Source organism: Corvus hawaiiensis, chromosome 1 (assembly GCF_020740725.1).
Source record: "Corvus hawaiiensis isolate bCorHaw1 chromosome 1, bCorHaw1.pri.cur, whole genome shotgun sequence".
Classification (NCBI taxonomy): Eukaryota; Metazoa; Chordata; class Aves; order Passeriformes; family Corvidae; genus Corvus; species Corvus hawaiiensis.
In genome coordinates this window covers 24,777,958-24,792,418 of record NC_063213.1, presented here as the reverse complement: position 1 = coordinate 24,792,418, position 14,461 = coordinate 24,777,958, and the positions used below count along the sequence as shown (strand labels likewise).

Sequence of the window (14,461 nt, the reverse complement as noted above, 5' to 3'; positions counted from 1 at the left end):
TTTCTTTCTAAACATCCCCTAGTAAGTCATACACAATCTGCACAATACCAGTATTCTTTTTCCTTGCATCTCATATTGAGTCCCATGTTACTATAGTCAGCAACATCTCCCCATCTCCTGCAGTGTGTACAGGGATCTGGGGAAAGACTGCTGTTAACTTATCTAAATCTCACACCTGGAGATGGGCTGTTTGTCCTTCTGTGGCATCTTCGGAGTAGCTAAGTCAGGGTGCTTACATTTGCTCTGATTAGGTTATTTGGGTTACACTACCTGTCATTATTCCTCTCCTCATTCCTTCTACTTGTCATTATGCTCCTTGTTCTTTGAGGAAGATTGTTGTTAATCCATTACTAAACAATTTATATTCAAAGAATAGTAGCCCTATTCTTCATTTGTTTATGGCATATTTATTCTGGGAAGTTGCCTGCTCCTCCCTCTTTTTTCTTTCACTGATTGCCTCTGATTTACTTTCCTGCATTTTTATATGTATGCAAACAGTATTCTTGCAAATAAGCTAGTAGTTCTTTTTATTTGTCATACTACTACAATGTTGTCAAGTATTCTTAAGTATATAATGGTCTAACAATATATTTTGTGTCTGATAGCATTTAGCAGAGTCCTTGCTGCATGTTATTCTCAGTAAGCTGAAGGCTCAGAAGAATGCCACGAATTACAATTTCAGTCAGGCTCTGTGTAGAGTCTATGCAGGAATTTGCCGACAGTTGGGAGATTTGGAAAGAGCCCGCCTTTTCTGCTATAGCCTACTTAAAGAAGGTACAGTGTGGCTCAGTGGTCTTATATCTTAAATATGCTGTGTGTCTTCACTGTAGCGTGCCAGAATTATTATGTTTGTAAAAACAAACAGAAATCCTGTTAAAGGGTTGTTTTCCTTAGAACACTTTTCTGTAATGCAAAAGTATAGACTGTTATAGAAGAAATTCCCCTTCCCACAGTTCCTCCACATCTGTGCTGTAGTTTTGTGGTGACCTGGGCTCTTAGTAGTCTGCTTATTTTTCCAAAGAAATATTTCATTTAGGATACTCTGTGATTTCATTTTTGCCCCACCATGTCCAAAATGATAATGTGATTTCTGGGAATTTTGTCTTTTTTGACTATTAGTATTTTCTTATTTTAATTGAGTAGGTACTGATTCATAAAGTACGTGTGATTTAAAACCAGGTATTTAAAAAAGTATCAGGAGCTGGACAATACCTTGGTCAAAACCAGGGTATTTTTATAATATGTCCTCCTTAAAGTCTTTTTACTTCCCGTTATCCAAATTCTCACTTGGTTGGGAGGTTTTTTCCGTTTTGGTTCCCTTCCTTTACCCCTCTCCCTTTTGGTCAAAGGTAACACATACATACTATTGCTAAATTAAGAATCCTCGTTTTGGAAGGACATCACTAATTTTGAAAATAGTATACTGGTATCTGTGTTTCACATTAAAATAAAATAAAATTCGAGAGCACTGACAAGCAAAGTGCTACAGCTTGAGATTGTTTCACTTACTTAATATCTTTCATATAATATTCCTGTTGGGGTTTTTTTTTTCAATCTTAAAAAGCTTTGTGATTTTTTTTTGTTCTTAATTACCATTTTTGAGGGTATTTTTTTGTTGAGTTCTTTTTGGAATTCCTGTTTTCCTCTCTGTTTTTCTATCCTTCAGTCCATTATAACTGTACTTTCACTTCTTTCATGTTAATAGTTTTAATACTGCACCATGTTAGAAACTATTACTTGTCAGATATCTTTTCTTAGTCTAAAATAACAATTAGACCTTTTGTTTTGCAGTATCTTACTGCTTTTTCTTTTTGTGGGTTCTTGCAAATATTAAACATTCCCCCTGTTTTCCTTTCTTTTTCTGTGTAAGATCCAAACTTTAATAGCTAAATGCAGACTTTTATTGGATGATACTCTCTTCTATACATTGAATTGCATAAATTTCTGTTGTCATTGTTCTGTGGTTTTATAGTTATTTTTTGAGTGGGAACACCTGTAAACACATCGTAAGTGCTGTTTAGGCTTTTTAAAATTCGTTTGATTTTATTTGATTACTATGCATTTATTTTAGGGTTTTCTCTTTCATGTAGTTTCACATATTCCCATCAGAATTATGGCAACACAAGCTACACAATTACCAAATTCACTATTAGGCTTACCATCATCTATTGTCTTGACGACTTGTCCATAATTTTTGTTCTGTTCTCCTTTCAGGTATTCTGCCTTAAGTGACTCTAAATAATATGTTACCTTTTTGGTTATTTTTCCTTTTACCTCTCCTTTGTTCCCTCCTTTTTTTCTTTTTTATACTTTTCTTTTTTTGATGCCCCTTGAACTCTTACTCATTACTGAGTGAATTTTATAAGTGTTTCAAATTCCTGGGCAGGCAATTCCAGTTGTCGATAATTCTAGTTCACCAACAGTCCTGATAGAAAAATGTTTTGATAGGAAAAAGTAAATTCTTTACATGATGAGCAGCTTCAGAGTAGAAGGTTCATCCAAGACACTTCATTGAAGTCTAAATTCTTTGTGCTCATTGAAGCTTCTTGATTTGATGTATTTTGAAATGCTTTCTAGTTCTTAAGGTCTTTCAAAAAATGTAGAAGTTACGCTGAAGTGAAGAGGGAAGGTACATTTAGCTTTTCAGATTTCATTGTTTTTTGTATAGCGTTCTAGGCATATGTATTCCAGTATAGCATTTCATCCATGAAAGTAATACCTACTTTTTTACTTATTCCAATGTATTTGTTATTGCTTACGGTCTACATGCTCCATGTTTTATCTTAGTATTTTGCCTTGAAGCTCTCAGCTTTGGTATTCAGAAGGGTCTTTTGGCTTTCCAATGATGGCCTGGAACTGTCCTCTCTAACTGATAGTTGTCAGACGCTTGCTCTGAATTACTTTAATGAATGAGGATTCTTCAATTATATGGGAATAGCACAGATTTTTACATCTATGGAAGTACAAATATTAGCATGCATCATTCACATATGCTCACTTACAACTTGCATAATACATAATTTCTCTGACAAAGTCTGGGAAAACTGCTGAGCAATATCAGATTTGAATTGTGGGAAAGTTCTTTGCAGGCTTTTATATATATATATGTATATATTTATATATATATATTTCACAGGTGTATGGTTTCAAGGTATTAGCAAGTACTGTAGATTATGTTTTTCTTTGGACTAATTCTAGTTTGGTCCAGTGAAGAGAGTGCTTATTTGTGACTGGAATGTAATTAGGTAGGTTGTTGGAGTCCATCCTCCAGTTTAATTTAATCCTAAAAGAATCCAGTTTCAATGCTCTAAGACCATTCTCCATGTCTTGGTTTGAAAGACAGGTGTCTGCTAAGGAAGGCAGAAGCCTGCCTTGGAATGGCAGATGCAACCCCTTTCCCTCCAAGTTATTATAATTTTGAAATCAAGGGCTTTTAGGCAAAGATGTGGGAAATAGGAATAACAGTTCTTTACTATTATATATATAACCAGTCAAACAAACAACAATAACTATGGCAGTAACAGCAAACAATCACAAACCCAGTCCCAGCCTTCTCGGCTGTCGGGCCCTTTTTCTCCCCTCGGGTGCAGTTCCGCTCGCAGCCGGCAGGGGCGCTGGCGGCTCCCGGTGAGCAGGGCAGGTGCGATGGTTCCCCCGCGGCTGCAGGGGGCGCTCTGGAGCGAGCTCGGGGAGCACGCGGCACTGGTGGCCTGGGATCCCGGGAGGGATGGAACAAAAGTTTCACAAACCCCTGGACAGCTGGCTCCAGTGTCCGGCTGGACCTTTGGGAGCAGCAGGCTGGAACGGCAGGCTGGAGTGGCAGGGATGAGCACAAATCCCGGGTGGCAGATGTGATGTATCCAAGCGGGGAACCCCCCGGAGGTCTAGGCAGGCAGGGTGAGCATGGCTACAACGCAGCGAAGGCTCGAATCAGTGGCGGGGCAAGGCGGCCACAGCCCGGCCTCCAGCGGGGCAGGGAAGGTGGGCCGGGGATCCTGGGATCTTTCTCCGCAGAAAAAAAGAAAGAACGGCCGAAAAGAACCAGCAGCTTCTCTCTCCAAAGGCTGAGGGCGAACTGACCCCACACCCAGGTGAAACAAAGGAGTACCCAGGCCCACCCCACCCCCAGTGGGTAGCTCTTTTGTCTTCCTTAAGTACAGCCATTTGTCCCCTAGCAACATGCATATGGGAAAAAATTCCTTTAACAGGAAAAAAAAACTAGGACTAAACTAAAACCCCAACACTCCATTAGACTATTACTGAACTAAAGTGCAGTAAGAAAGATGACAGTAGAGAGAGTGAAATTATGATGGGGGGAGGTGACTTAAGGTTTGTTGGGGTTTTTCTGGTGTTTCTTGTTTGTTTTTTTTCTTGGATCTTTTCTTCTTTTTTAGTCTCAGGATTGAGATGTGCTAGTATGACTCCCTTTCCTTACGCTGCAGTTGTGATGTGACTTCTATGCCTTTTTTCCTAGTTACCTTGCTGGCGGTACTAGCTTTTAATGCCTGAATATATATTTTTGTTGTTTTAAAATGTTAAAAATTTACTTTGTTATTTCTTTTTTTCCTCAGACTTTCCAGACTCAGAAAAATTGATTTTATTTATCACAAATGTATGGTCTGACATATTTGTCTTCCGAGGTGCAATTAACAAAGCTATGCAATTAGTTGTCAGGCAGAGTGCAAGCAATGAGATGCTGGCCTGTTTAAGTGCTTATTTCAATTGGGAACAGGTAATGTCTGATTTCATTGTTGGTAATCAGCTTTTGTCTGCATTTGTCACTTTGCTGGCTGAATCAAATCAAGCAACTTACTTTTCTGATGAAGGGTGTGAATATCCCATGGGGGCTGTACAATTGCGCAACTAATGCCGCTTCAGGACTTTTTCCCCTAGTTGTCCAGACTCTACTAGAATACAATACTTTCCTTGTTTTCCCTGTTAAATACTAATCCATCTACTGAACATTAAAAGTAAAGGTTGTTTTTAAACTTTCAACTATAGTGTGGTTGGACTAGGGAATTCTTTCCATCTGTGGAACTGCTCTTTGAGATGTTTTTTTGTTTTGCTTTGTACTGTTGCTTTTTAAAATATGTATTGGTTTTATCTTTTGTAGTTCTCTGTGTAACAGGTAATACATCACTACAGCTAATTTCAAGATGAGCCTGTCTCTTTTTACTTACGATCTTTTTGCAAGGTAGACTGTAAATACTTGTTTATCACAAAAAAACTGAAGTTAATTTCATAAGCAGTTGGTGTGATCAGTACAAAACCAGTGATACTAGAAGAAGGATAATCTGTGAGAGCTGACTTCAAGTCTTTGAGCTGTTGGGCAAATAATTTAATTTCTATCAGTTTTCAGCAGGCATCTATTACCATCCTGAAAAGAATGTTGCAAGGAGGAAAAATTGAAATCATTGGGAGCAATTTTGTATCATGCAGATGGAAAGCCAGAGGTGTTTTGCTTCTGGAGGAGTTTGTGTAACAGGCTTGTGTGTTTGTTTAAAGGCTAGGGCCCCATATTTTTGAAAACTCCATATTAATGCCAGGCTTTCTTCCTGGAAATAAAATAGTTTCGTAAATACCAAGTGAACAAAATCATTGATTCATAGCTGTCTGGTTCTGGCCAGGACAGGGTTAATTTTTGTAGCAGCCAAAAGGGGGCATGGCTAGGCCCCAGAGGTTCATTCTGTACCACCTCACATCATTGCCAGGGATGTGGGGAAGAGTCTCTTCCAAGGTGAATGAGTCAGCGTAGTGTGGTGGAGGGAGAGGTTGGGTTATTGTTGTTTCCGTGTGAATTTTTAGTCTCTCTTTTGTACCCTCCATCATTAGTATTTGCTGCTATTACTGTTTGTTTTCTTATCTCATTGCTGTTTCCAGTAAATTGTTCTTATCTCAACCTGTGATCTTTAAATTTTGTGCCTCCAATTCTCCTCTCCATCCCGCCACAGAGAAGAGGAAGGGCGAGGAGGGAGTAAGCAAGCAGCTTGGTTTCAGTTGGAGCACTAATTTGGAGAATACCATTCCTAAGCCATGACAATAGCTCACCTATTCCCTATCTTAACATGCTGCTCCACAACTGCCTTGAGGAATGCAGTTAGTCTTACTGCTGTCATCATAGCCTTTAGGTGTTGTATGATAATTTTTTTTTCTTTAACCTCTGAAGCCAGCCCTGAATTTAACATGGTATCACTGAAATTACAGCCGCCTAAACCTCCTGCTTTAGTGTAGGAGTGAATTAATTTGGCATGGATTTGTGTCTGGCTTTTTTACTATTAAATCACAGTTGTGATATAGCATTAAGCTCTGGTATTCAGAGTTACGCTGTACTGCAGTCCCTGCTTAGCGAAGAATTTGTATTCTCCATTCTATTAGGTTACAGCTTTTAATATCATGCCAATAGAGATGCACATAAGAATGTCCTAGTAAATGTTCCTGGAAATAATAATTCTTTGTGCTCACAGTACCTACTTTATTTATGGATCTCTGAAATATGAGATCTGCTGCAACTGGGGAGCGGGACCTCAGAATTTTCTATATTGATTATAAGAGATGACATCATTCTGTCTGTAAGCTCTGTTTTTCTTGTGTAGAAATACAGGTAAAAGTTTCAAGTAGATTGTGATTAACAGTCTGTTATACATATAATTTTATGAGAAGATTATTCTACTTATGAAAGTAAAACTCACATGGAATGGGCATTTATTTCTTGGTCAAGGCGTGCCATTTTAGTGACTTGCACCATGGCAGAACTTGCCAGTTAAGATGAGATTTTGTACTGAGAAGATCTGCCAAACACTCATTCTGTTTATGTGATAAGCCTAGACTTTTTTTCTTAATACGTCAGAAAATCAAAGAATGTTTGTATTTAAATTTCCTTTCTTCCCCTAGCTATTTAATTATCAGAATGATTTCATATGGCACGTTTATTTACCTCAACTATTGAAATACTTGCTTGCAAATTCACCCCTAATGAAGAACAAAGAGTAACAAATTTTAAAATTATTTAGAAAGTGAACAATATTAGTCTAATCTTCTTGCACTGGAAAAACACTCTTCTTACCTTAATGCTGCATTGACAGAAACAAAAATCCCCAAATTGTAGAAGGAGATAAGAGAGTGGGTATAAAGTCTGTGGTTTTTCTTGTTTGGGTATTTTTCTTCCAAACTCTCCTTTTAGTAAAGGCATTAGGAAAAATACCTAGTACTTGAAGGTTTTGGTTTTGTACTCTATTTGTTTGCGTTAATTAAACCCAAAAGTTGGATTTATGGTGTAAGATGCTGTGCACAGTCAGTATCAAATATTTGTAGAGAGTTTGGTTCTGGGCTGGTAACTTTTCATGCATTAAGATAATTACCTTCTAAAATTTCAGAGTTCATCTTTAGATGCTGGTATTATGGTCTCAAACCTGCTTTTAGAAATGCAGTCATGTCCAAAAGTAGAATTTCACCTGAGTGAGCAGTATGGAGAAGATCTCAGTGAAGATGCTTGGCAGTATATATTTGCTGTTGATCTACTCTGCTCTCACCTGAAGTGGGATTGGACACATGATAATGTTATAAGGTATTGTGGCAATCACTTCTTTGAAATGTTTTCTTTTGTGGTTTTTTTTTGGTTTGTTTTGATGGTGTTTTGGTGTTTGATGGTGTTTGATGTTTGATGGTTTTTTGTTTCCCAAATTCATTATGACTTAGCTTTTAACATAACAAAATATTGCATAGATACTTAGAAATGAGGATGTTTCAACCTGATGAGACCTAGACTACTTTGTTTGTGTGCCTTATTTTAAGGTAGAAGGAGTGATCAATGAGAAAATGTATTACTTTTGTAATACTATGTATTACAAAATATTGTCCCAAGAAATGAACCCTGTTAGAACTGTTCTAGTAAAGAATTGCTTTCAAAATAGCTATATAAGATTTTGAGATGAATTGTCTGTCAGTGAAGCAAAGTGATTGTCTTCTTCTGAACTAACTTGTTGAATTGCCCTCCACCCATCAGTAGAAAATGAGGGTGGAACTTCTGATATGAAAATAACACTGCTTCAGTGCTGAAAGTGAAATATATCCATACTCATTAGTGTATTATCTGGATTTCAGTCTGATTTTAATTCTAAAATAATTATAATACTTAGATTCAATGTTTTGAATTTTCTTTGAACCTATGGTCCAGTATATGGACTGCTACCATACTTAACCTAGTTTGAAAGACTTCATTCTGACACCTACACTGATCTGACAGCCGTGATTTTCTATATAGAGGCTACATGACTTAGTAGACATTTGTTTATTTGTGACATAATAAGTGATACTTATTATCATCATTGTCAGTGATACTTATCATCATCGTGTTGTATACAAGTTTCATACTTTCAGATAGTAAAGAAGTTATTTTTGGTGAAATACTTTTAAAATTAATACAAATTAGCTTCAGTTAAATGTATGTAGTTTTAATTAAAGCCATATCAAGGTGATTGTCTGTGAGTTGTGCTGGTAGTAGGTAACTAGGTCTATTAGCATAATTTTAAGGATTGAAAAAGTCTTACTTTGGGTCCTTTTAGGTTTAAAAACAAGTATCAGGTCCTACTTGTAACATACAAACTGAATTTTCAGTCATACGAGAAACTTACAGAACATATCAGCATGACATTTGAAAGTAACACGATTTCATATACATCTGTGAAGTCAGTCTACCTAAAGTTAGTAACAAACAAAAGAGTAATTTGCCTTCATTTTTGTATGAATATTATAACCACCCCTTCAGGCAGTATCAGATTTTCAAATTCATTTTTCTTTCACAGCAAAGTGCTTTGGCCTTCTATGGATAACTGGATAAGGAAGAGAAAGGGGCATGAAAATGCTCAATCCATTAGTGATAGTGTTATAGCATTGACACTTAGGCTAATTGGTAAGTAATCTAAATTCTTGATTGAACTTCTGCTTTGTATAAGTATGTCCTTATGAAAGTGTCAGGCCTGTCTCGAAAGTGAGTTGAAGTATTTTTACATTTTATTGGATCTTTATGCAGATATCTTCTGTTTATCAGCCTGTGGAAAGCAGATACTTAAGTTTTGAGAGATACTATATTGATTCATGGTAACAAATACCAACATGTTTTATGTATTTAAAACGAAATAATCTGTAGCTACATACAGATTCATAGAAATCCTGAGTTGGAAGGGACCCATTAGGATCATTGAAGTCTAACTCCTACCCTGCACAGGCCAGCCCCAGGAATCACACCGTGTGCCTAAGCATTGTGCAAATTGAACAAATCTTGAACTCAGACAGGATTGGTGCTGTGACCAGTTCCCTGAGGAGCCTGTTCCAGTGCCTAACCACCCTCTGGGTGAAGAATCTTTTCCTAATAGCTAACCCAAGCCTCCCATGACACAGGTTCATGCCATATGGTCTCCAGAAAAGTGTATAAGGTTTTATATGCAACTTAATACCATAATAAATTTAAGTTAGATTAATTGATTTGGGATCTAGGTGGCATTTGATGTAAACAGATATAATTTGAGTTTCAATAAATATTTTCAGTATGTAGGCTATATGATACTGTTTATTGCATTCTTTCTGAGTTTTACACTTAAAAATTGTAAACCTATGGGAGGTTGAATCAATCTGATGAAAAAGGACTTGGGGTCTTTAGTTACACAAGGAATAGGACAACTGTTGTTCCCAAGACAACAAGTCTTGGTTGGTAACAAGTTGGTAACAAGAATTACTTTTTTGTAGTTAAAATTTGCATTATCTGTAGGTACTTCAACAGGCAATTGGGAAGTACAAAACTAGGAAGTTGACTGTCTAAATAGTCAGATATGTAGTAACTCTTTTTTTCTTTCAGGTCGATTAGGACAAATAGGTTTGAAGGAAGGCTATCTTGCTGCAGTGAAGAATATTAGTTCAGTAATTGGACTGTTTGTACAGCATGCAAAAGAGGAAGGTAATGTTTTTTTAGAGAAACTTGAGTGTAACATCCACAATGTGAACTTTTGCAATGCCAGAACATAAATTAAGGCACACATGGCAAAACAGTTTTGCAGTTCATGTTAGTGCATAACAGGTCAAACAGTTTTCAGTTTGAGTCCCTTTCTCTTACAAAGTTAATGAGCTATTAACAGTATTAACCTTCTGTTTGAGACAGAGAACAATTCTGAGATGCTTTCATCTTGGAAAGACCTTGGAATTGGACTGTTTCATGTAAGACCCTATCAGTTGCATTAGAGATCACTTAAAAGGTGATCAAGTTAAGATCACTTAAAGGGTGATCATAACTTGAGCAGTAATAGCTAATTTTTTACCTGAGAAATTTATGCTGAAGCTTACTACTAACAAAATTTTTGTATTGGGAGAAAGACAGTTCAAGCTACTGATGAGACAAAACAAGGCAGTTAGGGCAGCAGAGATTCACATTGCTAAGTTACTCTGGATGTTAAGTACATTCTGCAGTGAAGCATTTGTTAATGGTAGGGAGCTTTGAACCACCTGTATAACTTCTCTTCCTTGCAATCTCAAGTTTTTCCAACTTGGTGGTGTATGGTGCACAGTGTATGTCTGTGTTTGTTTCAGACACAGTGTAAACCTGACTGTTTTCTTAAGTCTGATTACTCTTAACTAAAGTCACTAGATTCTCAACTCTTGTGTACACTTTGAATACTGGAAAGTTGCTGAATTGAGAAAATTGGAAAGTGCTAGTATAAAATGAGATGTTACGGAATTTGTGTGCAGGTTGTCATCTTGCTCCATTATGGTGGTAGGCATCACAACTGTTGATGTGTTTTATTTTCAGTTCTTGAATAATAGTTTCTATAGATTCAAGATTCCCAAAAACATTCTTGCATATCAAAGTTTCTTTAAGCTGATTTGTGTTAACTTTTTGCAGGTGTTCCCTGGGGTGTGCAGCTCGCAGCCGTATATTCACTATGTGACTTGGGTTCAAGCAATCCAGAAGGTATTGTTGAGGCCATCCATGCTTGGAGAGCAAAAGTTCTTAACAACATTCCTTCTGCTGTCACAAATGGCATAGCTGAAATCACTTCTCTGTGTGAAATGGAGCCAAACTAAAATGTAAGGAAGTGGACTTCCCTAGAGGAAGAAGTGCCTAACTAATTAAGGAGTAGTTGGTTCCAGTTAAAAACCATACAAAGTGGTGTGTCTTCTTGTGTTTCATGTTTTTAATCAGAATGTCTGATCATGCAGAGCAAGCTCTAGTATTTTATTTGGCTTTTCTGTTTGAAGGAAGAGTTTTTAAAAAATAAAAATACTTGTTTTTCCTAGTAGCTGATTAGCGATCCAAAAATGAGTACATCTTCAACTCCTGAATATTTCTGGTGTGATGACAATAAAAATCAGTAATAGTTTTCATTCTTTTACCTATATCAGTTTGGAGTATGGACTATTTGACAGAATATTCAGCCTGACTTGAAAACCTGGCTCTATTATTTTGTACTATTTTTATAAAGTAACCATTCAGATAGCAGAACATTCCCCAGATTCTGCTTTATTTTGCTTGGGGTGTCTCATAAACTTAATTTAAAATATTTGTGGAAAACAGGTAGGAATTGACTTTTTGTGTAGCCATCATGTACGGAGTAACAGAGATACTAAATCTCTGAACTTGTATATATGGTATATTTTGATGTGTCTCACATTTGATATTGTTCCACTTGGGGAATTTTGTACATGTAAATAGAGAGTTGGTTGAAAAAAAGTTCATGTTTCTAATGATAGCTTCACTAGACTCTGTTTTTGTATCTTTCATAATAAAAGAGACAAACACCATTGTGTTCTTAGTGATCTTTTTAAATAACACAGAATTAACTGTGTTTCTAGCTTATATAAATACCATTTTGGGGAGCAGCAGGAAATTACCTGTTGAGGTAATTTCACTGAATGAATTGCCCATAACACTGCGGTTCTGGACATCTCTCCAAAAGTTTCTGGTACGCTTTGGGGGCTTGGGAGGTAGTTTTTAAAAACTATTGAAAATTTCTATTTTCACTCTGTGGTTGTGCCCATATGAAGGGGTGAGCTTTGCTAATGCAGATTCTTATTGTAATGGGACCTAGATTCTGACAGTGTTGTGGTGCTGATATGCATCGTGATTTTTGTGCCTCTTCCAAGTATGACTACCAGTGCAATCTCCTAGCCCTCTGAGAGTTTCTTTCCTCTGAGATGAAACTGTGTAGAGCAAAGTGGCCATTGATTTCAGTTGCAGCTATAGCTGCTAGCACTCTGGACATTGAATTGACTTCAGTGAGTTTACCACAGACAACTCAGTCAATGAAAGATAGTCTAGTAGTCTTGGTGATGCCTGTGCACAGCAGACACTGCTACAGATGTCTATCATGAAGGCTTCCAGTAGGGACTCTTATAAATTAATTTGCCTCAGGTTGAGGCTGTATGATTTCTGGGACACTGGGTTGTGAAGGCTTTGGGGATTTTATGTGTAGCCTTCATTTACCTTTCTTGCACTAAAATGAGCACAAAATATCTTAAGTGGAAGAAGGACACAAGAGAGCACAGGTTGACAATAAAGGTATTGATCATAAATCTGGAAACTAAAGGAAATGGGAAATAGAACAAATGAAAAAACAAAGGAACAAAGTGAGTAAAGGATCACAGATGTTTCAGTGCAAAAAATATTGCAACCCAAAAATGTTCACAGCAAATAGAAAAACCTATTTCCTTTAGAATTTTTATAAAACAGTGGCACTTGAAGTATATGAGATTCACAGGGGAAATACCAGAATTTTTCCAAGACCAAAAATCTACAGCTATACTAATCTGGAAACAAATTTTTAAAAAATAAAAAATTTCAACCTACCCTCAAAAGCATTTTCATGAAAAATATTCTGTTCTGCTTATGTATCTGTAAGAATAATTTTTGTGTGTACTGCAAACATGAAACTGATTTTAATTCTGTATTCCTCTCTACTGCCCAATCAAACTGCATTGGAAAAAGTAAAATTAGAAGTTGCTTGCTTCTGTTAAATACTAATCACTCATCTCTCATAAAAAAATACTTGTAACTCCCATACACAGTGTCAAGTTTACCATATTTAATGACCTGTAAAATGTTAATATCCATAAAGGATAGTGATTTTCAGTACATGGAATGCTTTATCCATCTTGATACGTGTTCCAAATACTACAATCCTATTTTGTTCAAAATAGCCCATTAAAATGGATTTTCAGGTTTCTATCATCATTTGCAGAGTTTTGCTTTTTTGTGTTCTTACACAAATATTGAGCATGTGGCTTGTCCAAAACTACGTGTATCAGGAAATGTTCAGGTTTTCACTTCCTCCATGCCTTCTCATATTCCTAAACTAAAACATGAAAAGCCGTCTCAACTGCTAAGGCATTAATGTCAACAGTCTAGGGCTAGACAAAATGCTAGCAGTCAAAATGTCAGATTAAAATACTCACCTCTAGCAGTTCTCCTGACTCAAATACAGGAGACAGTAAACATGTATAAAAGTTTATTTATAAGAGTAATTCTGACTATAGGCTTCTCACTTCATAACTGTATTTTTTGGTATTTGAAAAATCCCTGATACCTATTTATTCCAGGAAAAGAAACTTGTCATAAATTTTGGAGAGCAGTATAACTTTGCCTGTGTGTAGATGAAGAGGATGCTGGAATAAGTTGTTCTCGGAAAAATTTTATTTACCTATTTTACTTGCTTAGTTGCCTTCATACTAGAAGTCATTTTTAGAGTGTCTGAATCCTAACATGTTGTACTAGCAGAATCATTTGATTGTTTACTCAGTGATCTCTTGCTGGAATACAAATTTTGGACATACATACCTTTGTTTCCACAAAAAGCATCATCTTTGAGCTAGGCTACCTGTTAGACCACTAGGGTATTTTCCAGGATGATTTTGCCTCTCTTAGGTATAGTAGCAAATCTTTTTCAGTGTGAATGATTTGTCTTCATAAAAGAAAGAAGGTTAGACTCTAGATTGCTTAAAATTAAGCTCTAATTATTTTATCAAACCCTCTGAAACAGATGTATGGTCTTTCCTAGCTTCTGCTTTTACATGCCTGTTTTGAACAAAGAGGATTTTTGAACTGGACACTAGAGTAAGACCAAAGCAGTTGCAAGTTTTCCAGTTTGAAATGACTAATGAATTACATGCTCTACTCTGCTTTAATTGATGAAACCACATGGATGAATGGAAACCAATCAAGAAAACTTAAAGATTTGTTACAAAGAAGCTGAAACTAGGTGGCTAGAACACTTTGGAGTATCACCATTTAGCTCACATTCTTCCCACTATACATCATTTTTCACTTCAAGACAAGTCAGAGACTACTCTGAAAAGACCGACAAATTAGCAGGAAGGATTTCTTCAGAGACAGGCTTTGTAATGACATTGTTACTGGCCGGAATAGGCTGAAGTCTTAATTTGCAAAATTCTGAACCTTGTTTCAGGGGTTTATAAATTC

The 14,461-nt window shown here is 36.6% G+C and overlaps 1 protein-coding gene across 4 annotated transcripts in view; it reads left to right on the top strand.

Annotated features, from left to right (window-relative positions):
* Window positions 1–11,787, top strand: part of ICE1 (interactor of little elongation complex ELL subunit 1) — a 45,008-nt gene extending 33,221 nt beyond the window's left edge. For all 4 annotated transcript variants that reach the window (XM_048296834.1, XM_048296825.1, XM_048296852.1 and 1 more), the window contains 6 exons: window positions 606–774; window positions 4,572–4,732; window positions 7,374–7,564; window positions 8,802–8,908; window positions 9,851–9,949; window positions 10,889–11,787. In XM_048296834.1, the coding sequence (XP_048152791.1) occupies window positions 606–774; window positions 4,572–4,732; window positions 7,374–7,564; window positions 8,802–8,908; window positions 9,851–9,949; window positions 10,889–11,070 (909 nt within the window). In that variant the 3' untranslated portion in view covers window positions 11,071–11,787. The remainder of the gene's footprint in view (window positions 1–605; window positions 775–4,571; window positions 4,733–7,373; window positions 7,565–8,801; window positions 8,909–9,850; window positions 9,950–10,888) is intronic.
* The last annotated feature ends 2,674 nt before the right edge of the window (window positions 11,788–14,461 follow it).